This window comes from Varroa destructor, unplaced genomic scaffold (genome assembly GCF_002443255.2).
Source record: "Varroa destructor unplaced genomic scaffold, Vdes_3.0 BEIS01000006.1, whole genome shotgun sequence".
NCBI lineage: Eukaryota > Metazoa > Arthropoda > Arachnida > Mesostigmata > Varroidae > Varroa > Varroa destructor.
Window position 1 is genome coordinate 2,673,853 of NW_019211459.1, and position 27,965 is coordinate 2,701,817.

General features: G+C 39.6%; 2 protein-coding genes across 14 annotated transcripts; one reads left to right on the top strand and one right to left on the bottom strand.

Moving 5' to 3' along the window:
• Positions 1–610: 610 nt before the first annotated feature.
• Cdc42 (Cell division cycle 42) lies at positions 611–16,994 on the bottom strand. Of its 12 annotated transcripts, none has more exons than XM_022809949.2 (7): positions 10,605–12,693; positions 10,099–10,362; positions 9,579–9,978; positions 8,483–9,142; positions 5,970–6,127; positions 5,603–5,752; positions 611–5,320 (listed from the first exon to the last, which is right to left on the bottom strand). In XM_022809949.2, the coding sequence occupies exons 4-7, from the start codon at positions 8,658–8,660 to the stop codon at positions 5,231–5,233; spliced, it is 576 nt and encodes a 191-aa protein (XP_022665684.1). In that variant the 5' UTR covers positions 8,661–9,142; positions 9,579–9,978; positions 10,099–10,362; positions 10,605–12,693; the 3' UTR covers positions 611–5,230. The 12 variants fall into 12 exon arrangements, with proteins under 12 accessions (XP_022665684.1, XP_022665685.1, XP_086829894.1 ...); XM_022809950.2 differs by having other exon boundaries at positions 9,579–9,889; positions 10,605–11,472; XM_086973768.1 differs by lacking the exon at positions 9,579–9,978 and having other exon boundaries at positions 10,605–11,472.
• Positions 16,995–19,009: 2,015 nt separating this feature from the next.
• On the top strand, positions 19,010–25,780 carry mRpL2 (mitochondrial ribosomal protein L2). 2 transcript variants are annotated; one of them, XR_002674157.2, is made up of 7 exons: positions 19,010–19,431; positions 19,841–19,957; positions 21,192–21,321; positions 21,526–21,662; positions 22,260–22,742; positions 23,158–23,226; positions 23,979–25,780. XR_002674157.2 is itself a non-coding variant. In XM_022809945.2 (5 exons), exons 1-5 carry the CDS (start codon positions 19,297–19,299, stop codon positions 22,713–22,715), a joined length of 975 nt encoding a protein of 324 aa, XP_022665680.1. In that variant the 5' UTR covers positions 19,011–19,296; the 3' UTR covers positions 22,716–23,003. The 2 variants fall into 2 exon arrangements, 1 of the variants encoding a protein (XP_022665680.1); XM_022809945.2 differs by lacking the exons at positions 23,158–23,226; positions 23,979–25,780 and having other exon boundaries at positions 19,011–19,431; positions 22,260–23,003.
• The last annotated feature ends 2,185 nt before the right edge of the window (positions 25,781–27,965 follow it).

Here is a 27,965-nt window from a genome sequence, read left to right on the forward strand (position 1 = left end):
TCGGTGTCTTTCGACAACTTTGTCAGTTTTTCTTTCTTTTTATACATCGCTTTTTCCGACTTTTTGTATTCGTTACCATCGCTGATTTTCTGCTTTAATGTTGTCAGTAGTCAAACATCATGGCCACTTCATTTCTGGTATTTCAATTATTTTTACGCTGGTTGATGTTGACGGTTTTGCTTCTCTTTGTCGCTGTAGAATATGTACGGCAATGTACTGAATGCTGATATTTGGCCTGTTGCTTGCTATTGTCGGCCTTATAGTATTATTGTCTTATTTTTTTACTTTACAGGTCCTTCATTTAAAAGTAGCAGACTTCGTATAATCAGCCTTTCTGTAGATCACCTCTCTCTCTCTCTCTCTCTCTCTCTCTCTCTCTATATATATATATATATATATATATATATATATATATATATATACGATCTTTAATTTTGTCGTTCTATTACTGTCAAGTTTTCGCCATTCTCTGATTTTTGTCTTCTTTTTCTCATGTGGCCCCGTTCCTTTCGTTTCTTCGCTGTACTTAAATGTTTATTATTATCAGCATTATCTTTCATCTCCTATACTCCATTACTTGAATCACTTATAAAAAGAGGACATTCCATCATTGTGTCTTAGATTATTATTATTATCGTTATTGTCGATATCTTTATTTAATCAATGTCATTACCTTGATCTTTTTCGAACGTCGTCATCATCATTTTGGGGTAAAGTACTATGCTCTGTTACCCCATGCTTCATTTCCTCTTTTCATCATCATCTTCATTATTAAGATAATTATTATCATAAGGTGATTTTCATCATTTTGTTACCATCACTTTTTCATCATTCCAGTGCTCTTCTCTCGGTCATCCACATTCTTTGAATCGCACCTTGTTTTTACCATAAAATTCTAATAACAATACACATACATTTATCTTTGTTCCGTTCTTTTCAACTTTCTTCGGTCTTCGTTTACTGCTCGTCGTGATTTAGCATAGTGTCATACTGTTTCGCTTGTTTTCGTTTTTGTGTCTCTGTCAAATGGGGCACCATCCACCTCCCGCATCTATTTGTGATCTATTTGTGTCCCCATCCTGCCCCTATTTGCTGCACCCCTCTTGTTGTATCCCTCTTACCGGTCTCTTTTCCACTAGTTCTGTCTTTGCCCATTTTACTGCCGTTAAAGTCTCTCTAAGCATTTACTAGGCAGCTGTTCGGTTTTCTATATCTTATCAACTCTATTTAGGTCCCTATTGGCCTTTTTTCATGACACGCTGGCCGTTCGTGAAAATGGCAATGTTTTCGTTCTCACCCGATTTTCCCATGTTGGCATCTGCTGTGACCCCCCACTTGTCGGCGCCGACGTCCCTCGCACTTCGCCCATCTGTATACTTCTCCTGTCTTGCGTTTACATATTTTTCGCTATTACACATTCTCCTAGATCATCTAGTTCAATCCATTATTCGTAATCAGGATCAGTCGCGTCACTGTTAATACGACCAATCAATCCTTTTTCAGTTCGTCGACATCATACAAGCATTCTTTACCTGCTGGGTACTCTCCTGCCCGCGTTGTTTTTTTTCGCACACAAACACACACGCACACGCACACACATATATATATATATATATATATATATATATATATATATATATATTAGGTTATTACTACATTTGTTCTGTCTCTCTGCTGCTGTTAAAGTTATTCTTTGCTAGCGTACAACTACTGTTAGCGCTGTTACAGTCTGTCGTTATTATCAAGTACAAATGGTAGTAGCAGTGCTGCCAACGGTACCCTCATGATAGTGCGGTGTAAAGAGTTTGCCTGTTAGATCTGAGGGCACGTAGTGGTCCGAATTCGAAGCCAAGGATAAATACACATTGCTTAATGTTGGAAAAGCCATCTGTCTGAAGGAATGCTTAGGTACAGAACGTTGAACTCGAGACGCGTTTTTATAGCCGATGGTGCCGAGCGACAGAGGTTTGCACACTACATTTTTTTCCTCTTTGAAGTTTGACGTAACGTAAGTAATGTATTTATAATTATTTATTTTATTATTAATCATGATGTTATAAAGAGGTACGCGAGAGTCATACACGGTGTACTAGTACGGAAATAACGTACACTCGTATCTGCCTGTCTGTTGAGTGGATTGCTCTGGCACTCACCGTATCCAGGTAGCTAAACTGTTCCCTAATTTCCTATTAAAAGTAACCGAATCCATTTGATAGAAGAATTCCACTTCACAGTACGACTTAACATTTTTGTGGATGAGACACGACATGCATCATGCAAATAGGAAACACTTTTATTTATTAAAAGACTCTTTAATTAATTAGTTGCTTATAATTATTTCCGTTTTGAAACTTCTTTATTCTATTCACTCACATTCGCCGTACCCACTATTTGTATGTTGTTCTTATGCCATTCGTGCTTATAAACTCAGGTGTCTCTGCTGGTTGGGATCTAATTGGGAGACCGTGGACTTTATAATTTGTGTTCTTATTTGTTACTGTTGACGCTCAGCCGACTAGGTAATTTATGTTCAGCCTTCCAATAATCAAACAGTGGCTCTCGTTCTTCGTTTTAGCTTCAGACAAAAAAAGCTCTGCTTACATCCCATTTAAGTTTCCCCTCATTCAGTCAATCGATACTATGCACAAATAGTTGTATGTACTATGTTCTGGTGCCAGTGACCATAGGAAAAGGCGGCAGACCCATCCATCCAAATGTTTCATTCTCAACTCTGATTTAATCTCGCAACTTTTTTGTAACTGAGTTTCATCGGCTTCTACTGGCTTCTGCCTTTTATTCTAGTTTAGCAGCATCTGCTGTCTGCAGGAATTTCTACTCAAGCGCTTCACACGGTTCCTATTTGATAATAATAATGATTGACTTATTGCTATCGAAAACTTAATCATGCCTCTTGTTCTTGATGTTACATCCATCGAAAGATCCTTTACAAGCCCTCTAAATAATCTGAAACTACTAAATGATTAGGGGAACGTTATATTAAATTCGAAAATATTACAACTCGAAGGTTTCGTTTTACCGCTAGCATGAATTCATAATAAGTGTGTCTGTATACCAGAAAGCCTCTATCGATGCAAATGTCAACGAGCAAGCTCCGTATGTTATTTATCGCAAGGTAATAGAACAAGGAGTTCATGTCCTACCATGTTGATTATTGTTGTAGATGGTGGTGCTGTTCATCTCTTGTCGTCAGTTCAAAAAGGCGTCGTTCAAGCGAAATTCGTAAAATTACGATTTGGCAATCAATAATAAATATTTTTTGTATGGTATCTGATGACTAAGGGCTGAGTTTTATGTTTTTTTTTTTATTTTACGACTACCCCCAGCGGTCACTCATTAAAAAAGTCATAATGATAATAAGAACCTAATACTACCTAATTATTCTTATTAATGGTAATAATCGTAATACAACGTGCTGCATATACCATAATTTCCGATTTTTGTTGCCTAACCAAATATCATAGACAGCTATCAGCAACGATAGATGTTATTATTATCGTCGCCATCGTCGTCAATCATATAATAATCATCATAATTATCTGTGTAACTAGAACATGATACCACTCAACAGTGTCAACAGGGTACAACACTTGATACTAACTATACTTAAAAAATTAGCCTCTTTATATATGTCCCTTCACTATTTATATGGTTTAATTTTGGTTAGGCTGACGCTCAGGATACCATTAGCATCATTATTATTAGTAGTAGTAACAATGCTAGTATAGCGGATCTCTATAATAGGTAAGATTCCGCGGCGCAGTCCATTATTTCCAATCTTATTATTAATCGATAGACAATATAATTTTATAAATAGAAAATGTTCCAGCCAGTGCTCGTGACTTTCTGGAGCTAAACGCTTTAGCCATTAGCCTTTCTCAACAGAACCTTTGCTATTATGTCGACGACAACCAAAAACAATACTAATAACGGCAACTAATTTCGGCGGCAAATATTTACTTCAGTATGTCTCAACAAATCAGTGTTAGGCATTTTTAAACTGCTTCTACTATCAGCATTTTAACCTACTAGCGAACAGCAATAGGTACTTACATAAGACAACGTCTCTTTTCTTCCATAAACGCATGAAACCGTAGGCGAGTCGATTTCCGCCACTGACTTGTTATTCCCAAAGGCTTATCACTAAAACTGAATTCAACTGAAGCACTCGAACTAGGTAATAGTACTGCGTGATGCTGTTTAGCTTCTTATGAAAAAAAAATATTCTCAATATAGCAATTATGATTCTATGCATGTTATTGTCGAGGGTTCCCTTTTCATGTTATTCTTTTTTGTTATTGATTTGGTAATTCTTGCTAGCTATATAAATGTGATGAATATGCCGGTGGGTTACTTTCACGTCCAAAATTTCGATTACGCGTACTGATGTACGTCCTTAGGACCTCGGGTATTGTTTTGGCAGTAACTAGATGTTCTATAGCATGCTTTATATACGAATAAGGAACAACTAACTCGTTATTATCTTACTTCTGCCTCACACCATCCTACACACACGCATATATATATTTTTTTTGTTTGGTAATAGTCTACTGCCAGCTCTACGCACGGCCAATAACGTAATAACACGTCATACATACGTAAGTTATTTGCCGCGAAAAATCATCGCACCGTGATACAGCACACTTGTTGCTCAGTTTAACGGGTTAACGCGCCATGTAACGACGCGAATGGCGTTGTTACATGGAGACGTTGTTTCATGTGTAGTACTCAAGTAATCGATAAACATATGCAATAGTTCGATGGACTGAAGTGACAGTCGCTCCACCGAGAGCATTTCAGCCAAACTGTCCTTCATGTGTGTGTGTGTGTGCGTTACTTAATATGACGTTCCAGACACCGATTATGTTTGTCTTAAAGGTCATGTGTTAAGGCCGAAATCAAACGTATCTAACTTGTTGGCTGTGTGCCGTTTGTTGCTTGCAATTGGTTTTGCCATGTAAGCTATTGAATGTTGGCTTCTGTTGTTGCTAGTACTTTCAAACAGCTAACGTGCTCATCATCCGAAGGCAAGGATGGCGAGGCTGGATGTTTTCGTTACAGCAGACGTAACGGGGCAATGGGGAGTTGGGTGAATGTATGAGGGCGTGAAAATTGTGGAGGCGGAACGATATTCTTCACACACGTCTTCCTTTCGTCCTTAGTTCCCTGTGTCTGAGAGGGTAGAAGGGCTCTTCCTATCTATAAGTCTTATTCAAAGAAGTACGCACTTTCGTTTAGGCTTCGTTTCTGGCGGTTCAAGTGCCGCCAAAATTGCTTCATCAAATACATTCTTCAGCCCTTTCTGCAAATTGGCAAAGAAAAACAAGGCGTAAAGATTAGAAAAAGTGCTTAACGGTTGTTTCCACGTGATGTATCATATATCGAAGCTCACTGATAAATGGTAAAGTTCATTCAAAAATAGCTACAAATAGAAAGCGAAGACGTTTGTAATTATTTGCATAATAAGTAGAACAATGAGTATGCATAGTTACAGAAACAACTTTCTCGAACTATCTTAAAGATACTTGTTAATATGCCTAATAAGGATGGGCCATAAAAACTAAGTAATACGATGGATGCATACTTGGGTAAGGGCTGAGCACTCGACATATTTGACGGCGCGCAGGTCCTTGGCTAGTTTATCCCCGTGTTCAGCGCACACAGGCTTCTGTTTATTTTTGGCTAACTTCTCCAGCGTGCCTTGGTCGTCCCGTAGATCAATCTGCGTGCCCACCTGTAATTTTGTATAAGAAGCAAGAATTCCATAATTAATACGAATACCTAGATATTTGCTTCAGAGTCAGATTTCAATTAAATAGTGATAACACCATTATAATACACCGACACACGAAGACTGACACGCGAAAAATGAAAGTAAGCATAAACAATATGGTATGTGATAGTTTAAATTAATTGCACCTTGTAAACTCTATTTGAATTAATTTACTTACCAGCAGGAAAGGCGTTTTGGCGCAATGGTGCGTGATTTCGGGGACCCATTTTTCGCGCACATTTTCGTATGAACTTGGACTGACTACCGAAAAACAAACGAGAAAAACATCTGTTTGCGGATACGAGAGAGGGCGGAGCCGGTCGTAATCCTCCTGACCTGTAATGTGTAACATCAGTCAACATCAAGTCTTTAGAGAGAAAGAATATGCTATTATAATTAATTACGGAATTATTGAACAAATTAGGTGAATTTCTTCGCGACAACAAGCTGCTCGTTTCGTCTCATAATATCTGAACATGTGTAATAACTGTTGTTTGCCTTTACTCTAACGATAATACACCCATAAACTTTAAGAAGTAAGCGGGATTTTTCTTTAAATTCCCATTCCTTTTTACGTTTTTGTTTCTGCGTACAATCAAAAATGCTTTTTCTGTCTCTTTATAAAATCGGCCTTCAGTGAATGGAATTTTACGCAGAGTTTAAGCTCCAATAATTTCTAATGAAACCAACATATCCTTTTTATACCCATAATCTATTTATTGCGCCCCATTTCATCAAAAAGCTGTCGAAGTAGCCTATGATACGTGTGCTGCGTACATTGTGGACTCTATTAATTCGAGGAGCACTGCTTAATAGTAGTTTGCAAGATTTATTCATGATAGCGTCGAGTTAAAAAAAAGCATTACACTCCAGTGGGCTACTGGAAGTTGATGAAGACCTATTGAATGCATTGTTGAAGGAAGATGGCCCACTAAGGAATTAGCGAAGAAATCAAACAGTAGTCATATGACAGTCGGCAGGCATTTTGAACTTATGGGTGAGTTAAAAATTAGGTGTTCGGAAGCCTCATAATCTGAATAAAGAGCGCAGTAAAACCTTTTTAATATTTTTGTGTTCGTCAGACAACGAGCAGCCACGATGACAGGTTTCGACATAGTATACGAATGACGGGGAGTGGTGTTTCCACATCAACAAAAAGCGGAGAAAAGAATAAGTAGCGGAAGTGCATACTTTAGTCAAATTTCAATCGCAAAAGGCTAGAGAAATTTTATATCTTTGAAAGTGCTTGACAAGAAGATCAAGATGGTCAACAAAAGTTTATATTTAGCCCAATTCCATGGAATGAACGAGGCATGAAAGGCCCGGTAGACGAGCGACGTTTTTCCCAAAAACAGTGTGTAGCTGCAAAAATAGTTAAAATCGGCCTGCAGGATCCTGAATGGAAAATTCGTTTGCATTCATCATATTCTCGACACCTCACGCTGACAGATTCACTGACTAATTAATCCACTTAAAAAATAACCCGGTCACACATTAATTCAATCCGTAGCAGTATATTTAAGTGAATAAAGTCTAAACAACACCAGATGTGAAAGTTTCCAACGAGAAGGAATAAATAAATTGGTCGAGAATAGCAAAAAGTCCTTAAGGGTAACAGTCAATATATAATGAATTTGTTCGCTGCTAAAATTCGTATGAACGAAAGACCCCATTATCAGCTTGTTGCTAGCCATAGCTTAATCAGTAAATGCCAGTAAGGCGTTAAGGTGGCAATTTGCATCGTCATATGCGTATTTACAGTAGAACTGTGAGGATTACTGTGCATCACTAACCGATAGCTACTTCGGAATGTAGATCGTTTATTAAATGCGGTGACTTTTATCATTTATTACACATTGTCACAACTTTCTTAAGGTGTGAATTTATTTAGTCAATGGTCTGATCCTCGTTTAAAATGGAACCATACAAAAACCGTTGTGTGAACTACTTGGGAAAGGTCAGCACAAAAAATTCGTGATGGAATATTGGCAACTGTGTATCGTTGCGCCTCTAGCCATTTTGTTCATACGATAGTATTCGAAAGCTTGTGAGAAACAAATTTTACTAGTGAGTCATAATCTTGCGTAAAATAATCAGCAGGCGCGTTTCTTGGATCTTACGCAGAGCAGTTATGAACAAAAATAAAGACAAGTAGGGGTATCCCAGGGTAGAAATTACTTGTATGAGTCTTTGAATTTGAATTTTTGCTAACTAAATATATCTTCACAATTACATAATGAAGCTGGCATCGCACGATACCCATCCTATACACCCATATATGTACAGTTAGGATTACCTTAAGGATGACTACAACTACCAAAATGAAATCCTCTTTTTGTCAGGATCCGCCGTTATATCAAATGGCTAGCCCCCAATAGGATGATTCTGTCCACTGCCTAGGATACCTACGCAAACACGTTGCTACTAATCTATCATGGAGCATTTCTTCTTTAGTGAACATATCAGTATAACCACTATTGACGTTTTGTGCCAGTTTTCGCTAGAAGAGAACAGATCGCCAGTAAATGGGTTCAGCGATATGTAGAAATTTTGCGAGATTCTATCCAACAGATCAATTTAGCTAACATGTGCTTTTACCCATCAGGTTTCGACGAAACCGTGCGATCCCTCGGCCTCTGCCATTATTACCAATATTAATAAACCAAAGGATTCTTTATATGTTATACTTACCGGCTGTATCAAACAGGCCTAACGTATATGGTTCCCCACCAATCATAACAGTGACAGCATAGTTGTCGAAAACGGTTGGAACATATTCTGAAGGAAATTTGTTGGTGGTATATGATATGAGCAGACAGGTCTTTCCCACAGCTCCATCGCCCACCACAACACACTTGATTGTCTGCATCCCGGACCACTCCTATCGGCCTGGGCCACCACCGCACACCTCCGACGCACTCCGATGCTGCGCTTTCGCCGAGCTTCTTTAGTAGTCCCAGCTCCTTGATCTGTTTAAAGATGCTTGAGGACCATATAGCTTTGCTGAGATGACGGCGAAGTCCGAAAGAATTCGAGGTCGATATACCTTACGTGGCTTTACGTCTACCTTTTCGATGGATGATTTTGGCAACCGTTACCAACACGGCCAATCTCCGATACTAAATTTCAATTATGACATTGATGTTGTACATGTAACTACTGCTCTCCATATAAAATTAATGATATGATCTAATGCGATTTGTCGTTCGTCCGCATTCGAGGGGACGCCGCTTGCTCGTGACAAGTGAAATGTCGCCTGATGTCTCGAAACTCGACACGCTCTCACGAGCACTGCGTTAGCGTTCTCCGCGGGGGTGCCGGCCCTACCCCGCGGCGTTTCCTCCGTACAAGCTGAAAATGTAAGAGAGAATAAGGAAAAGAAAAATGAATTAGACAATTCGATTCCGAGGTTCCGAGGTACAAAGAGGCAGGTGGCAGACAAAATCTACTCGGGTCCCATTCCGTGGGTTCCGTGGTAAGAACGAATTGAGAGACAATTGTTGCAGGGCAATTGCCATGTTTGTAGTACTCTAGCGAATGCAATAAAAACCGATATGCAAAGTGTGAGCTGGGCGCTGTAACATCGCTTTTTATTACACCTTTTGACTTATATACTACTATCGGCAAAATGCTATTTATTCGCTTCATACCTCGTCCACACGTGGCAATAACAAATAGAGTACTTAAGAATTATTATTAATAACTACTTATGTATCCCGACATACGGTCTAGGACAATCGCTAGTCCTTTACAAATGCCAAACCTCCAGTTTTGCAATGACACCCACTTGAGAGCAGGCCAAGGTTTGGTGTAACCAGGTTATCCGATAACTTATACTACTTTCGTCCCGCTCTTTGAACACTGTGGCGCTTGTTATGTTAGCTTAAACCGAATCTCTTTCCTTTGCTGAAACCACTTGTCGAGCCTTGCGCGTATGCACCTCGGCATTCTTTGCAACCAGTCGTTCTTGGAATTGCACGGCTCCTTGAATGGGGGTAGACGCTCGGAAGCCACGTTCGGCACCCTACTCACAGAGCTGTCACATTTCACGGACGAAGTAAAAGCGCTTCAGTACTTTTACTTTAGTACAGTAGTTGCCTGGGCTCGCGTGGTCCGTAATAGCGCAGTGTTCCGTTAAGTCAATACAGGAGCTCGTTAGTAAATTCGTACTCAGGAACATCGTCCCCCTGTCAAGTTTAACGTGATCTTATTTAAACGAAGATTTATCCATTGTATTCTTTTAACATCAATCAGTTCAAGGCTCCCAACTCTACGATGGGTACCATCAGACTATTTGCATCCTTTACCATTTCATTCTTCGGTGCAACGTCAATGCACCAGATCTGGCTGCTGTTGTCTAGGATTGTTAAGTTGAAAGCGGCTCAGCATAGTATGGCAGACACAGAAGTTTGACCTACTACGCGCACTGGCTGACGCTGGCGACAGTTTGTCCATCCTCGAATTGACTAGTCTCTTGGCTGCATTCTCTTTTAGCTGCTACCAAAAGTAGTAATGACGTACTTGTATTTTCCAAACTATACGAACTGTGGTGACCTGCAGTCCCATACGATCTGCGAAATTCGAATTTCAATTATAGAATCAGCTGGGAAATTTTCAGTTGTTATATGCAAAGATAAACATCAAACTGGCAGCAAGCAAGACACAAGGTACGATGTATTATAACATCCCTGGCTGCAGTCGATGTCAGTCTCACTAATTTGTCTCTGCACGGAACGAAAATATAAATAGGTATTATTTTACTGCACAAATATTGCGATAGTCTAGTGATGCCGTAAGCCAAGCCGCCACTTACCAGGTAAGCATACAAAGCACGTTGACGTCTTATTTGTGAACGGCCGGTAGACGCTTTGACACCGACAGTTGCATATGTTTGGTTTGTCAGTAGTTCTGTGTAAGACATGCATGTACTTGACCTATACTAGGTCAGTTTTTGTTGCAATATATGATTTAGTCGAGGCAAGAAGGAATCCTACTACAACCTTTTGATAATATCTTAATAAAGTATTTACATTTTGATTAAGTTCATGGGAAATGGTTCTCTAGTAGCAAATGCATGATTTGGCTTGCTTGAAACAACGAAGCTTCGAAGAATAAGAAATTTAAAATACGTCCGCTCAGGTCACGAACCATGATTTAGCTTTTGTATCTTTACATATAGTTATCTTGAATTATTAGCTAATATGGTCAAAAAAAAGCAAATATTAGTCCAACAACTGTCCAACTTTAAATCTAAAAAGCGTACAAATTTACAAACGATGTTATAACAGATTATTTTACAATGATTCGATAGATATGGCTAATTTCCATATAAAAATGCAGTCATGATAAAATATTTCGCTCCAGTTTGCTTTTTGTTTAGGTTTAATAGGAATGCGTTAAAAACACATAATATAGAAGGTGCTACCTGCTGTTGGTATTTTACGCAATGAGGCGACAAAAGATTTCATTTTCTCAACTACATATAGATCCTAAGTCGCACCGTATCATATGCTTTTTATTTTTATAAGTGCCCTCCGATTTCTTCTGCTCTTTCACGATGAAAAGACAACATTGCTGGTTGCCTTCTTCGATTTTCGAATGATCTAAGCCCTAATCATTAACTGACATTTTCTGATGGCGGCAAACTTCCACCAAAATGGCCATTAGTGACTTGATGTTGTTGCTGTGGTAAGAAAGCGCCTGAAAGAAATAATTGCACCAATGAATCGTTGGTACAATAGGTCTCCCTTACCACCCGGCGTTCGCTGACAGCAACGATTCTAGCAAGTCAATAATACCCTCGCGCTGCCGCGCTGTCGTCACGGCGCCAGCTGCGACAGCGTCAAATAACAAAGTATAAAGCAGCGAATGGCAAACCAGGCAGCTGAAACAACTGATAAGAAGCTGTTCTCAACAAAAAATAATGGTAATGTTGGATGCAGCGTTAGGACGGTCTCATTGTAATTAATCATTGGTCTAATTAATTTGAAGGAAAGCTAAGAAGCTTTATAGGTTTTCTATTGATGATGAAAATTTTTCGACTAAAACGAATAATGCCGCTTTAACTTAAAGCTTAAAACAACTTCTTTTTTTCTGATATTCTCTCCTGAGTCTGTCTGTGCGCAACTCAGATTTACGTTGTCCTTCTGTAGCGGAACCTGAGATGAGTTTCCTTTTTTCCCAGTCCACTACGTAGCATAACGGGTATTTGTGTATCTATGAAGTGTCGAAGCCTTTAATCTTATCCTTGACCTTCGATAGTTCTGTGCTATGAACACGCTATAATAATTCTGTCTCTCTTCTTAGGATCTCACATTTAGGATCGATGCTCAGCGCTTCCTTTCATTGAACACTAACTATGATAGAGTACACACAGGTAAAAAAATTCTACTTACAGTAGAAACACAACAATTTCTATAATCTATAAAAACGGCAGAGCTATATATATATATATATATAGAAGTACAAGAAATACAAGTATAGAGCAGCGTGGTCCATCGATTACGACTTGATGGAATAAGGGCTATTTGTTGTTTTTGCTCAACATTTTAATCGTTTGTATTTGAGACTGTTCGCTTTAGATTCGCTTTAGTGTAACCAGGGTTCTAATTTCGACAGAGCATATTAGTCTAGATTTACATAAGTTTTATAACAAATATGCTTATTTTATTTTTGTGCCAATTTTTTTGTCATAGCTTCTCCTCGTAAGTAACAACAGTATGATCACATTTGTCATCACTTCACCCAAGGAAGTGCTTTTCTCGCGCTGTGTCTGCTCATATCCGTAGCAGCAGTAGTTTCACATAAACCGACAATACACAGAGGAAATAGAGAGGTCGACTGAGAGACTAACACCCCCACACATACACGAAAAAAGGAAATACACGTGGCGTTGTGGTACCCTATTAAGCCCTTCTCAGGTGATGGTGATTCTATTTGGTTCCATTACCTTACCTTGTCGTCGGCGACGACGACAACGAGGAGAAAGTGGAGCACCGTCATCACCACGGTCATTGCTGCAGTCAGCAGGGTCACCAATGGAGCTCACAGTGGGGGTGCTCGTGGTGAATAAGCCGATGGAGCACCAGTGCCAGCAGATCAGTGACCATGGCACTCGATAGCTCCTATAGCTACAGTCGCTTGCCGCCTTCACCGCCGTAAGGAGGCGGCATTAGCTAACCACGGAATGGTGGTGGTCACCCCAAAGCCTCCACCAAGACAAATGCTTTTATATATAGGAGCACAGAACACGCGACGGCACCCCATGCCATGCCTCATTCTTACCTACTAATAGAGCTCACAACATAAAAATCACGAGAATCAAACGGTTTAACTCGTTCTAAACGGCATCATATATGTATGTATATATAAAGTGAAAGAGCGGCAGTGGTCTAAGCTATATTCTTATACCGAATAAGCAGGTGGATGGAAGCATCTGGTCGTCTTTAATGATATAGACGATAGTGAACCAACTTAGTGAGACTGGTAGGAAGGAGAGACGGAACAAGAGGTGATCCAGCTCAACAATAGCGATCGTCATCGTCAGCAGCACGGTCTCGTTGAAAGCGAACACGAACATCGCGGCCAAACCAACAAACGAAAGAACGCACAGGCCGACAGCAGAACCGATTCAGAGCGGAAGACGTCCGCTGTTCCCGAAACGGCAACAGCAGCGACATGCGCCTGCGGCTAGTGCTGTTGCTGCGTAACGTCATCTCCCGCCTACAATGACAACGACGGCGGAGTCGATGTCGACTGGAACGGCAGTAAGAGTAGCATCAATCGACCATGTTACTGTTCCTGCAATTGAGCAACTTCTAGCAAAGTTTAACTAGACTGGACCAGTAATCAATACTGTTTTCAGTTACTGCTTTGACTTTTGCAACCGGAATCGCCGTCAGGGATTTTGTCAGACAGAGGTGATCTTTATTGCGTAAAATACTTGTACTAGCGCTAATGTTAATAATTATCGCCAGCAGAAACAGCATCGTTCTTCGATCCGACACATATGAGTCGTTGAAGTTGCAATCGTCAAGGAACGTATATCAACCGTCATCGTCGTCAGAACAACAACAATGACAGAAAACGCCGGCCGCAGCAGCATTAGGGGCTTTTTGTTTTCGCTGACATAATCAACGAGGCCTGTATGCTACTAGCTTCAATACAAGCCAGCAGCAGCATCATAATACCATCAACCACACAACAGCATCATAATACCATCAACCACACAACAGCACCATCAACCCCATAGAGCATTTACTACGCCACGCTTGGTAGGCCACGACGAATACGGATTCATAGGCGGAGATCATAGGCGGACAGATAAAGATGTATAGCGATATTCGAAGAGCAAGTAATAGCTAACGATAACAGACGACAGCAACGATACAAATATGGCACAAACATTGACATTTATACACTGATATATCGATCCTAAAAAGAAATCAAAAATAAACTCCCTCAAAAAAATGGTTAAATGAATGATTGGAAAAAAAGTGGTACGAATCTCCACCAAACAATTACCATTCCTTGCAATAATAGCAACAGTACAAAATATTGCATTTTATTATAGCGGTTATAGCAGCAATGGCGTGTGAATTTTGAATACGAGTACTGAATGTAAAAGCTTAAAACATTTCGTACTCAGTTATAGTAACAACAATCCTTTCTTTTCAGTTCCTTAATAATAATAATAATAAACCGTAACCAATATAAGTTAGAGGTCATGGCTCAGTTTTTTTACTGATATAAACCACACAAACGAGCGTTATGTTTATGGGATACAGTCACCACTCTATACTTAGTCAGATCGAAAGATAAACAAGTTCCACGGCTTTCACTACAATTAATCAGATTAAAGGCCGGGGACCAGTTAACCAGATGAACCTGCGCACTCTTAATAGAGCAGCCATGACTGTCACTGGCTGTAAATACAGCTGGCCGAATGCAGCTCAGCAACGTCCAAAACAGTAACAACAGTAGGACATGGATTATAGCACTCGCCCACCTACGATACCTCACTAACAACTGGCCTCTAATACCTGGTTCGAATGAACAAACGAGCGAGGCAGATAGGACGTGATAGACAGACAGACAGACAGACATACATACATACATATATACAGACAGACAGACAGACAGACAGACAGGACAGATATGGAGCTTGTTGACAAGGAAACAACACTGCCGGGTACGATGTTGTTATTTCATCTCTGGGCGAACTACTTTTACCCTAATACTAGAACCGTGCTGCAGCACTGACACACTGTTCGAAAAGTAGTCGATCACGTCAGGTTCACTACTTAATACCGCTCGTTCAACTTCCAATTGTAAGGTTACTTGGCTAAGAAGGGGCATTGTAAACAAGTTACCCTGCTAGCACTGCCAATTCACATGTCTGCCTCTTATCCCGAAAACGTCACTTGCCAACCCAGGCCTTCGCTTACACCAGCACTGCCGACGAACTGCGTCTTGTTTACTGGTGTACTATCATCTCGTTGGACATATATAACATGCATGTCGTAGGTACGCCTTCGCAAATGTATGGCTCTGTTCGTCGCTAATCCGGCACACACAGCCACTGACTGTTGTCCGTCGGTTACACTATTCCTTTTGGCCAATGATCTCACGGTTTCGTTGTCGCCTTATATATTTTCCGTCTACGAAACAAGCCTTTTAGTCTTACTCACTCACGTGTTATGCTGTCTTGCGGATATGTTTGTCGTTGCACACCTCACACGTATTCTTCACCAACTTCAATACTTTCCATTACAACTCACGTATGATGAAACAAGCCGATACACTTAACAGACAGATACATAAACACTAGGCCTAATGAGAAGCAGCAGCAGCAGCAGCAGCAGCAGCAGCAGCAGTGGTGAACAGCCGTAGCTACAGCAGTTCGTAGTCCAACGAACGGACGAACGAACGAACGAACGAACGAACGAACAAAATGACCGAACGATAGAGCTGAGCTGTTGTGTAGCTAGGCTCCGTTTCTTGCTGGAGCGGCTCTTTGCCCGTTTGCTCGCTGGTCACCGGCTAGACGATGGCCTGGTCGTCGTCGTCGTCGTCGTTTCGAGCGGCCGGCGGTCGGCAGCAAGCCTGCTGGTCTGGTGACACGACTGACACATGCGTTCACTAGCTAGCTTACTGCCGCTACTATTACTACTACAACAACAGCAGCAACAGTGGCAACCGCTGAGACTGCTGTCCGTTTCCCCGCTTCTACGTACTCCCACTCGTTTGTGTTCCTTATTGCGAAAAAACGTACCTAGTCGGTGCTTCGTCGCAAGTTGTGATCGAGCGGCACGTAGTCACAACCAACGGCAGTACGGCAAGAGAGAACAACAGACAAATCGAGACGTAAACGTCGCCGTCGCGGACAGCATTTGCTATTCCCATCCACCAAAGTTTGCAGCGGCACAAACGGGCATTACACTACCACCACTCACGGCACATTTCCAGGATACGAACGGCTATATCGTAAGAGTAGTAGTAGCAGCAGCGGCAGCATCTACGGGGCTACAGCCGCTATCGATGTAGTAGGCAGGAGGGCGGCGAACACATCGAATGACGGCACCACCACCAAACCGCTGCTATTGCGAGCACAATTAAACACTAATAACACAAATACAGCGGCAGTCCGTAGCACCCAGCGGCAGGCTGAACACCGATACAGAACGTTGTTTTCTTTGTGCCGTTCGAACAAATTAACTCAATCGAGAGGAGCTGCGGCTGCAGTTGTAGCAGTTAAAGAAACAACACCAGTACTACAACCCTCTGTCGACAAACACCCCTCTATCATCAACTAACCAACACTCCCAATCAACCAATACTTACGCACAGCGGCCACTCGTCCTAGCACTTTTCGACTCAAAATAGCGGCTAAATCCGGCGACGACGGATAGCACCTACTCGGCCTGCTTGACGCTTATAGAAATAGCCAGACACTCTACACAAAACACATCCACTCACAAACAAATATGTCTCGATGAGGTACTCCACGCTACCACTAGCAGTGAGTACTCTAACCACTCTCACGCTGTAGGCAACAGACGTCCCTCATTCCCCGTTACACCAACACTGGCCGTACGTTGTCATCGTTAGTGGGTTCCGGCTTGGCTTTTCAAAACTTTGTTATCCATGCAGGACACAATAGCCCGCTTTGTCGTCTGTCCCGATAGTTGGTGATGGTAGAACATAGACACAGCGGCGGAGCGCTGCGAGACATTAGCGGGGAGGAGAGGAATGACAATGAAGAGACGAAATACCGATGATGATGATATCGATACGATGTCGTCTGCTACCGAACAGTGTCACCCGCAGCGTCCCGGTAGGGCGTATCAAGCGTACCATCCACATAATTTTATGATGATAGATCGCCCCCTGCAACCAACAAAATCATAAGCAGTAGTTCCATTATAAGAACAACAATATTAACAACAACACAACTCAGGGATGGTTCTTCATGAAGCTGCTTAGCAGACGACAACGGTGGAAGGAGTTTTATGGCGGGAATTGTCGTTGCGTCAATTCATGACATGATATCGACAAGTAAGGGCCTCACCAAGCTTACAGGACATGTATGAGATTGGTGGATAAACGTCGTTATGCAAGCGGTAAAAGCTAACTGAATAATCTCGGAGGCATTATTAACAATGTTCACACGGACGCGAGCGTTGATCACAAAGATTTAAAAACCAAGTTTTTTGTTATTCGCGGCTGATTTTTAGCTTTTATCTCTTGTATATTAAATCTTGACAGACGTGAACTATTCCAAGGCATTATTATGGAAGTCGTCCAAAAAAGGCTTACGGCAAAACCATGTATACTTCAGTGTGCCGTCGAAGCCCGCCAAGGGTAGGCTTACATTGCGGAGTGTCAGCCTCGATGTGAAATACTATATGCATGTGTCCTTCCATCGATTGCTAACTAACCGGTTTGTGGGGCTTGCCGGATAAACTTGGATTTTTTCCAACAGACTTTTGAAACAGCATGGTGACAATATCTTAAACTTACTTTTGTTAATACTGAATTTTAAACCAGAAATGGCCATATGTTAATGTTTTTTTGGAGACCCATTAGCAAAAAATAAACGCTTAACCAAGGAATAACAAAGCTAGTGTTGAATTTATTTTTTAAACTATAAAAAAACTTACAACCTATAGAGAGACCATACCTTATCTAACATTTAGATAATCCATTTTGGCTAAATTGAAAACGTTTGTTTATAGGTGAGGGAAAAATAATCAAAGAGAAATTAAAGATGACATATTTTCTCACGGCTCGAACAAATAAAAAATTCGCTTAGTTTTCATGACGATACGAAGTCCAAAGAAAAGCTGATTTGCTATATGCCTAAAATTGAACACCCAACAATCTACGGTGAAGAGATGCATGTAATACATGTAGTAACACATGATTTCACGATTGACTGACAGTAACATGAGAGGCATGTATCATTCTATCCAACGCTCCATGAAAATCAACTAAATTTTCAACTTACGGAGTACTGATATCAGGTATGCACCTACTCTACCTACTAGTTTCAGCTAGAAACTAACAATGTCAATAACATGTTTGTATGAATGCTCATATTTATTTGAAGTTGTTATTTATTAATTTAGTTATAAAATCACTTCTACCAGAGGACATATCTACCTAGAAAAACGTGTGGAGTGCGCCGTCTCACCCACCTCAACCTCAACATAAAATGGATTTGTTTCATATACGTTTGAATAATTTAGAAATTTCCTATTCTTCCTTTTGAATTTCGTGACAATCTCTGCATGTCGCTGCATTCTCACAGGCAAATGTGGACATACATGTGTCGATCTCTGTTTTCGCCCAAAACCTAAAAAAACGACTGTACATTTTTTCTTTTTTTGAAACTTGATATTTCCAGTTGGTAGTTTCTTTTTTTTCTTTTTTATTATAACTAGCAACTGAATTAACAAAATGTTAAAAGTTTTTCAGAAAGGTTGACACCTCTTTGTACTTGTTGCGGTAAAGGCCCCTGAGTACATTACTTCAGTCTATCATTGACAAGCTTTCTTTGATATTACACTGACTTATAAAGTAGGCTATCGTACTAACTGTTGATTATTCAGTCATTAGGTTGTCTATCTTCCTAGCTCCAGCTAATTATGGCTAATAAGATGCATTAACAGCTTAAGATTCATCCATCCATTAATCCATACATCCAAATCACTGGTTGTTTTGTTGTCGCGTGCAACAAATAGAACGCGCGGCTCTAACAGTTCTTAGTACAGTTTGCTGGATTTAACTATTATCGTTGCAAGAATAGTGTTTTTGAAAGCATTTTAAAATGCTGTTGGTCAAGGCGAATGTACAATAGCTTTACCAGTATTTGGAAAGGATAGTTAAGGATTCGTAGGGAGGTTATGCTAAAGTGGTGTTACTAATAGGGAACTAAACGTACTGTCTAGTTTAACATCGCAAATATAATTTGCTAGTCCTTAACCGGACGCCCGTTGTCCGTCATGGCAGGCGCTCTAACTGCACTCATGCGCGGTCTTTGCCTTGGGGCCCGATTTCCGTCTATTGGAATTGCGCCTGCAGTAGCCGCCATTCATACACCTCTCTACCCCATGAATAACCAAATACTTTTGAAACAGGTTTGTGGAGTTTTCGGTTTCTTTGGAAAATAATATTTGTCAACGAAATTATGTTAGTATGTTTCATAAGCGCATAAAGGAACTGGAAGGCACGTACGTACTCAAGAGTTGAGCGCAACTAGAGATATTTTTAAATGGTGATCATATTAATGTATATGCAATATTGAGCCTATTATGGTCACTTTGTGGTGTAAGAAATGCCTATAACGAATTTTTAGAATGAATTGTTAGTTGTGGCCAAATAAAAAATAGATTTCTGTCGTTACATGGAGTGTGCAATTTATTTTTTATTCCCACTTTTTTCTACGTTCGAGTCGTATAGAGTGTGTTCCGTGAGTAAATCCCGAGATCATTTTTATCAGAGTAATTACCACTGCTAAATTTATTGCTCTGCATGTTATATACATAGGTGAGAACGAAAACTATGAAAGCTTCACGACGTATTCGAGGGTATCCCAGACCACTCGTCAAAGGTATTGTTAGACCAGAGCCTAACAAGTACGGGTATCGACTTATCAAGCCACAGGTAGGCAGTTATCGATAAAAACAGAATTTTTCGTCATCATATTTACGCCGCGGGATTTACTCCGCGCCAATTTTGCCTCTAATTTAACAATTCCGATTTCGCCACTTGTCACGCCACCATTTTTGGTATACTTACTTCTTTGCTGCAGTTATTTTATAAGCCAGTTTTGATATTAACAAATCTGACTGGTGTGGTATTTAATCTAACATGAACTACTGCTCTGCAATTTCCCTGGCTCTGGCAGTTTATTAAGACATGGTCGCATTGCTTTTGGTCTGGTGACCAGCCGTGTGGTTACAATAATTCGTTTTCGAGGTCCAGTGAATTTATTATTTTAGATCGAGGGTTCTGTGACTGTCTGGGTACAATTTTCTCATTACCCTATTTCAGGAGTTAGTTAAATATAACCCAGTCTGTGTTTCCTGCTAGTTGCCCTGCTACATAATATATATAATTCTGTTGTGCTACTCACTGCATACTGCTTATGTATGCGGCTAATTAAGAAAACAAATGATTTTGGCTTGCAACTTTGAAATATAACCCTGATCAAGTTTTACTGTACCTAGATATATACATATTTCGATTCTTGTTTCCGGCACTGCAGAAGCATTGTTACAGACTGCTGGTTCATAACACAAAATGAAGTGTGTCTACGTCTGCGTTCAAACCTAGACCATTTCACGCCTTGAAAGTTTAGTAAATACGTTACCACTTAAGTTTTGTTCCACATTTATAAAAATAATTTTTTTAGGCAGTTCACGCCAATTTATCTATTAAATCCTTATTAACCCGATTTCTAGCTGAGGTTACAACACCATCATCTCTGTATCAGCGATCTTGTTGACCCAGTACAGCTAAAATGTTTTCAAACTCTCTAATCATCATATATTACAAATCCTCAATCACTTCTACAAAAATCACCATTGCAACCTAAGAGCAAAAATGTGTAGCATCTAAATGTCTGCCCTATTTTGTAGTGTTTAGGAAACAAACAATCTCCCGTATGAACAATTCCGAAATTCTTAACAGTTAGTCAAAAAGTAATTGCACAGCAAACTCCAAGATGGAATCCCACCAGCCTGGAAAAATTAAGTTTAAATGATACGACCTAAAGTATTTTAGGTGGATACACGAGCGGATAGAGACAAACACACGTTTGTAATAATTTGTTGTAAGTAAACCGGTATTATTAAAGTAATTAAAACACTATTGGCTTATATCGGTTTTAATTTAGGAGTACACAACGGAACCTGTGCGCCTTAAGAAATTAGGTGGACGGGATCCTGAAACCGGGAGAGTTGTGGTTCGTACGATAGGTGGTGGCTACCAGAGATTCGCGCACTGGGTCGATTTCATGCGAGATGGTAAGCAGATAAAGGGAGCATTTGAAGGATCGATAACAAAAGAGATATGTGAGACAATTTTATAAACTGGATTGGCATACGATGACAAAATGTCCTGGGCCGCTTGGAGGAGCTGTGCATAGTTTCTGGGCATTTCTTTATGTGAGAATTTTGGAACTAATGCACTTACTCGTTTGAACTCTTGATTCTTCATTTGTGGCACAGGTCCGACAGAAGGCTTTCTCGAGGAAAAAGTCTATGAAATTAAAAATGACGACTTACAAACTGCTAAACTGGCGCTTGTTGCTCATGGTGAGAAAAAACGCTGGATAATAGCCACTGAGGGTATTCAAGTGGGGCAGGTAAGCTGTCACGGTGAGCTACATGGAAATATAGATTTATCCTATTACGTCGAATGATACGTATTTACTATTCCCGAAAACGATGCTGTATTATTGTTGAATAGATGAGTAAGCGTCAAGGCCAACTTTCCTTCTTTACAATAAAAGATGAAATATTGTCCTCGTTTACTTAATATTTAATACATACTTTCATTTCAAATCTGTGTAAATAAATGTTTCAACAATCTATTACAATGCTCTTTCTTAGCAACAAGTGGTGAATCTAATTAGTTACTTACAAACTCCTTTTTACGTGTCTTTCTACAGTGTTAAAAACAGAGAATGAAGAAAATGTAAATAACGAAAGTTAGAAAAGGTAACCCGGGCCTTTCAAAATTTGATAAAAATTTGCGAAGCAGATATCGAATGCAGGCTCGAGTTAATAATTTACAGCTTGTTATTTTCTATATAACCGACTAAGACTACGCCTTTGACAAGAAGCGGTGAAATGAATGCATATACATGCACGATAAGTAAGAGAACTTTGCCTCTATATTTAGTTACTTATTCCACATTGTTGAAATGTCATGTCTCATGCTTGTTTATTTTTTTGATTAGATCCTTCGAACGACTCGTGAGTTGCCTCGTATGCCTGTTCGCGCCCGTATTGGGGACGCGCACCCACTTGGAGCTCTGCCTGTTGGTACGCAAGTACACTGCATTGAGTACTTCCCGGGAACAGGCGCTCACATCTGCCGAGCTGCTGGCGCGAGTGGCCGCATCCAAAGGAAAGTGTCAGGTCGAGTTGTCGTTGAGCTTCCGAGCTCGCGTACGATGGCTCTGTCAGAGCATTGCTTGGCCGTTGTGGGGCAGGTGTCAAACGCGGACCGCATGGCGACATTTTACCCAATTGGAAGTCCTAATCGACTTCGTCGATTGGGTCATCGTCCAAGAAGTGGCTTTTGGCATCGCAAGGATGGATACTGCGGACGAAAAATTAAACGGCATCCGCCTGTCAAGATCATGCCTATACGTAGACCGACAATCACAAGCCAATATGTCATTCAGTCATAAACTAGCCCAGTGCCTTCGGCGGTTTAAGTTAGCCTTTTTATACTAACTACCTTTATATGATAAACCTATTTTGACTAGATGCCTAAATAATGATGAACGTTAGCGTTTACCCAGGAAGAGTTGCAGGATAGGTCTAGACAATATGGAAAAATGTCAGCGGAAGTTTCCACTTAATTTATACCAGGAGGGTGTTGCATATAATTCATATATGATGAACTCGATTAATACAAGGAAACCGTGTCTCTATATTGTTGTCCTTTAGAAAATAAATGGTGAGTTTTAAATGAAGAGGTTTCTATATCTTTACTCTGTTAGCTCTGTTCTGGCAACGGCCTTGCTGAATATAGGTTTGAATTTTATAAAAATATATTGTGCGGTCTAATCCATTATCTTTCATAGTTTTTATAATGTCTCTTATTAACCGGGACTGATTTATTCTTAGTGTTTTCAACAGACGAAATTAAAGCTACACGAGGGCCGTGTGTGTTGTCATCTGGTGCGCTTATTCAAGGTAATTAAATCACAAAATAAGTTCATTCTGTTCTGTATCAATCTTAACATTTCCATTAGTTATCTCCCTCAGTCGTTCAGTGTAATTTCTTGACTTGAAGCCAAGCACTGAATTTCCTTCCGAATTAAAAAATAACAAATATGTACTTTACCGTTGTGACGTTGCTTTACAAAGTAAAACTATCTTACTTTTAACTATTCTTCTGTACTATACATTATACTGACAAATATGATATCATGAGTACAATGAAGACACGAATCGCTGCTAGTGTTCTTGTCTTCCTTTGTTTTTTATTTGTTATTTTTGTGTTCATCGTCACCACCGTCGTGATCATAATTATTATCGTTATATTTTTGTTGCTGTCACTTTTGTTGCTTTGGTGTATTGTTACTCTCACTCTCTTTCTCTCTCTCGCTATCTCTTTCTCCCTAACGTTTGAAATGGCAGTAGATCACTGAGGTCCGTTCGGATCTATGGGCCACACAAATTACGTTTTATTTTCTCTTCTCTGTAGCCGTCGTAGTCATCACAAATTTACCACAATCATATTGTTTCCTCTTTCTGTTATATAGACCTCAGTCAGTCAGTTAAGGCTCCATTATCGCTCAGCATCGAGATCGTCAGAATAATTATTATAATGCTATTTACCTTTGTCAATAATATATTAATAGTATATTCGGAAATATCTATCCTGTTCATATTTTCTATCGGTAGAATTATCAATAGAATTACTTGTAATAAATCTCTTCCAGTTGTTCGTCCCTACGCTAGTTTCGTATCGCTTCTCTCAAGTTAAATTGAGACTTGCACCGAGGCTCGGAACCACTAGCTAATATTAATTGGCTCGAACGCCATGAACTCCAGCGCCATATTTGTCTAATATTCGGCTACGCGTGACAAAAAGTTTCAACGGATTTTGCAATGTAAGACTAGAACAGAGACTGATATTAGCTTAAATTTAATAGGGTCAAGGTACAAGGCATCACTTCGACGGAAACAGGATCTACCTTTTAATAGAGGTATTGCAGCAAAACTTGGCTGTTCATAAAGTATATTCAAGATCTGACATAGAATCTCCTCACATTTCTGCTTTTGTCATGGATAACCTAGCTCTTTTTGCTATAATAGTCCATCACTTCTGCATAAGAATTTCGGACGTTCTCGAAGAGAGAGGTTTGGGCACAGTTGAACAATCAAAATGCCAACCGGCCTATTTAATCTTTTATATTCTAGCAATCAATGAAACACCGTCACCATTATTTTCGATAAAAATCTCGTTCGTACGAGCACTCGACTTCATAAAAATCCCGAGACAGAGCTCTTTTGCTTTGCACATATGTTCGCACGCACATTGCTTTTACCGATTATTGTTGTAGTAAGACAAATTGTCATTACGGTAAGTGCTATTTTTCCAAAACGTATGGACGTCAGCGACAGCGGTGCTAGAGCATTACTCTGAAATATCGTTCGTCTGCTGCCATTCACTGTGTCTTATCTTTATTGTCATAACCACCAGCATCATTATGATCATCCTTAAATACATCCTACATATGATGTACACGACCTTCATGGTGATTGACGAAGATGTATATATATACGATCATCGCCATTATCTTAACTCAGTCATTCCTTCATTAATCGTGACAGTATGATTCTTGTCGATTAATAATAGTATAAAGGGTGAATAATATCAATAGCAGTGGAGGTAACGAGTACGATCATCGTATCAAAATGGAGTGGAACGCAACAACAGCTAATAGCCTTTAAATAGAAAGTGATAAAATAAAAGTGACTCCTTTTGTATTAGGTTTATACTGAAAGATCCTACTAATCCTACAACTTTAAGTTAAAGTCTAGCCTACCGTGTTGACCATGAAAGTAGTTCAAGTCCAAAAGTACCTTTTTTTATCGCTAGCATTATGTTTACGACAATCAGCGTCGATCGTATTTATTTTCGTCCTGTGTATGTAATGGAAGTAATGTAACAAATGTAAGGGAAGTGCATAGTTGGCAAGTGGAAAAATTGAAAAAAAATTTACGCAATAATAGTGAGGTCCTTCCGAATCTTCCGATAGATCTACAAGTCTGCACTGAAATCACTATTTTTATGATAAGGAAAAAGGGTACGGTACAGGAGTTTACGTTTTTGAGCAGGCTGTGCTACTGAGCCATAAGGATTTGGATCAGATATAACGTTGTCCAAAGGCACCAGCGGCAGTAATCGCCAACTTGTGTGCTTCTTTCGCGCGATGAAAGGCACAGAAAAACCAATCCTCGAAAAATACTGATATTATAATTATCTGAAAGGAATGAATTTGATTTAACAAGCAAATACGGTGATCTGATTCTGACAATAAAATGCTCTACGGTTTTTGCTGCATTTAGCATGAAACATATGTCTCTGCCGCAATCCAGATATAATGACTAACATAAATTATTACTATGTAGTCTACTGTCATCCTCATTGCAGCAGGGAAGTTAACGTAGCACTGCGTAAAGGCATTTACTGTTCAACAAAATAAACGATGCATCAATGAAGCTATTCTCTATATAATATATGAAGTCTGAACTGAAACAGGCCTTTATAGTTTTCGGAAATCAATAACTGAAACACTAATATAATATAAGATGATTCAGTTTCATGACGAATTAGTAATTAGGACACCTAATAATTGAGTTTACAAGGCTGGAGCTTTCAAGTAAAGAGATATCTTTACCTATGTAACATCAAATATAAGTACATACTTAACTTGACCCTTGTCTATGATTCACGGTATCACTAGTTTATATGTAAGGCAGACGATTTACCGCATTTCTGGTAGTGATTACTCCCATTAAGCCATCGTGTCGTTGCAGTGCGGCTATAATATCGGATGGGTAACGTCATTGCAATCTTTTGTGTATCCCGCGTAGAAATCTTTGAGTCGTGCTGAACAATAATTCTATATATGCGACAACCTTCTTAAACGGACGTCCGTATTGCTGGACACAGAGGAACTAGGTAACACTAAGTCACGAATTCTTTGAAGCGGCCTCTACAGCTATTGGGAACTCAATAAACTAAGGGGGTTTGGATAATTGAAATAATTAAGAAATTGAAGATATTATAAGCATTCCATCTATAGAAAAAGCCAAATGGCTGTCTACATAGTTGTGTTTGTTATCTGAATATCACACGTTTCTATGAAATATTACGTCACACGTTTACCCGGTAACACATACACAACTGGTTTTTCCTTGAATAGGCTACTGTCAAAGGTTAGGCCTTTCAGTATTGGTACTTGTCTACAAGGTCAACATCCGGACTCTTTTTTTTCATATTAGGCCTTCAACTTATAGGCAAAGAAAATCATAATCGAAGAAGATTGCTGAAGAATAATTTTGCAAGAAGAGCGCTAAGTCCACCTATCAGCAGTAGCACCACAAAAGTACTCAGCCTGGACAAATTAAGTGATTTTTACTTGTACCTTTGGGAACTATCATCTCGGTCTGGAGGTCGTTCTATGACGCAAAATAGATTCAGTGCTCAGTGAGCTGAGTAGATGGTAAGTGGTTGGATTGGATACACGTATAGCATTGATGCCCGTCTAGGCTTTGTTGTATACATTCTTTGACTGAACTAAAGGTAATGTACGTTCAGATTCAAACAGAGTGCATTCTACTACAGTAATTTCAATAATTTCGTATCTGACCTTATACAACATAACATATATTGCCGTAATGCTGTATACGAGGCAATCTGGGCTAATTTCTCCTATGCCTAACATATCCTATTCGAGTCAATAGTAGATTAATTACTGACCACCAATATTAATAATCTCTGTTGTAAGTATTTGTTGGTATATCCTAAGAATAGCCATATGGTGTACTGTTGTTCTAACTAGATCTTACAATAATACTATTACTACCGCCAGTACGTGTAATAGTTATGCTTAATTAATGGTTAATTTAAAGAGAGAGAGTATTTAACTAACGTTGTTGAAGGCTCATATATGAGCATGTTCATACGGTAAGTCAATTGTATTACATGCTGTTACTGGTTTGTGATGCTGTCTACATTTTCCACGACGAAAAATCAATCTCACCAGCCCGGTTAAACAAATATAATAAATCAATGCAGCATACAACTGGCTGTTATAGTTAGTGCAAAAAAGGAGTGAGTCAAATCATTCATATACAACGCTTCTACTTTACTTAGTTATCTCCTACAGTTGCACTCTTTCTTCCTCTTTATTGTAGTATTTATTATTATATTAATGTATCTTAGTAATAATGGTAATTATGTATGATCATAGTAATAATAGTACTCAATAACGTAAACGTTGCGCTATCATATAGTATATTATCAGTTGTTTTAGATTAGCTATTGATACTTCTCATACACCCCCTGGATCGTAGCTTATGCGTGTATAGATTAGATAACTTGGCTGCATTTACACACTACCCTTATATTCAGTTACATTCGGTTCTGTCTAATAATAAGTGTTCCGTCTTCAGTAATTCTATGAGGGCATCTACTCAAGAACAGGGCATCACTTTCACTCGATTATCGTTATTATTATTATCATCATCAACGTCATTACCTACATGCGATTAAACATGGTTGTACCGTGAAAACTTCAACCATGTGCTCATTCTTTCTCATTTCCCTTTTTCTTTATGTACTTAGTATAATAAACAGAGCATCTGCCCTCGGGCACCATTTCTTACATTATATATATGGCTTTTCAGTCGTAGTA

Excerpts from the sequence above, each read along its gene's own strand:
- mRpL2 (XM_022809945.2), top strand. The coding sequence starts at position 19,297 with ATGGCAGGCGCTCTAACTGCACTCATGCGCGGTCTTTGCCTTGGGGCC. Across the intron at positions 19,958-21,191 it reads ATCGACTTATCAAGCCACAG|GAGTACACAACGGAACCTGT; the intron begins GTAGGCAGTTAT and ends GTTTTAATTTAG. Across the intron at positions 21,322-21,525 it reads GGTCGATTTCATGCGAGATG|GTCCGACAGAAGGCTTTCTC; the intron begins GTAAGCAGATAA and ends TTTGTGGCACAG.
- Cdc42 (XM_086973769.1), bottom strand. The coding sequence starts at position 8,660 with ATGCAGACAATCAAGTGTGTTGTGGTGGGCGATGGAGCTGTGGGAAAG. Across the intron at positions 5,753-5,969 it reads CCAAAACGCCTTTCCTGCTG|GTGGGCACGCAGATTGATCT; the intron begins GTAAGTAAATTA and ends ACAAAATTACAG. Across the intron at positions 5,321-5,602 it reads AGTGCTCAGCCCTTACCCAA|AAAGGGCTGAAGAATGTATT; the intron begins GTATGCATCCAT and ends GCCAATTTGCAG.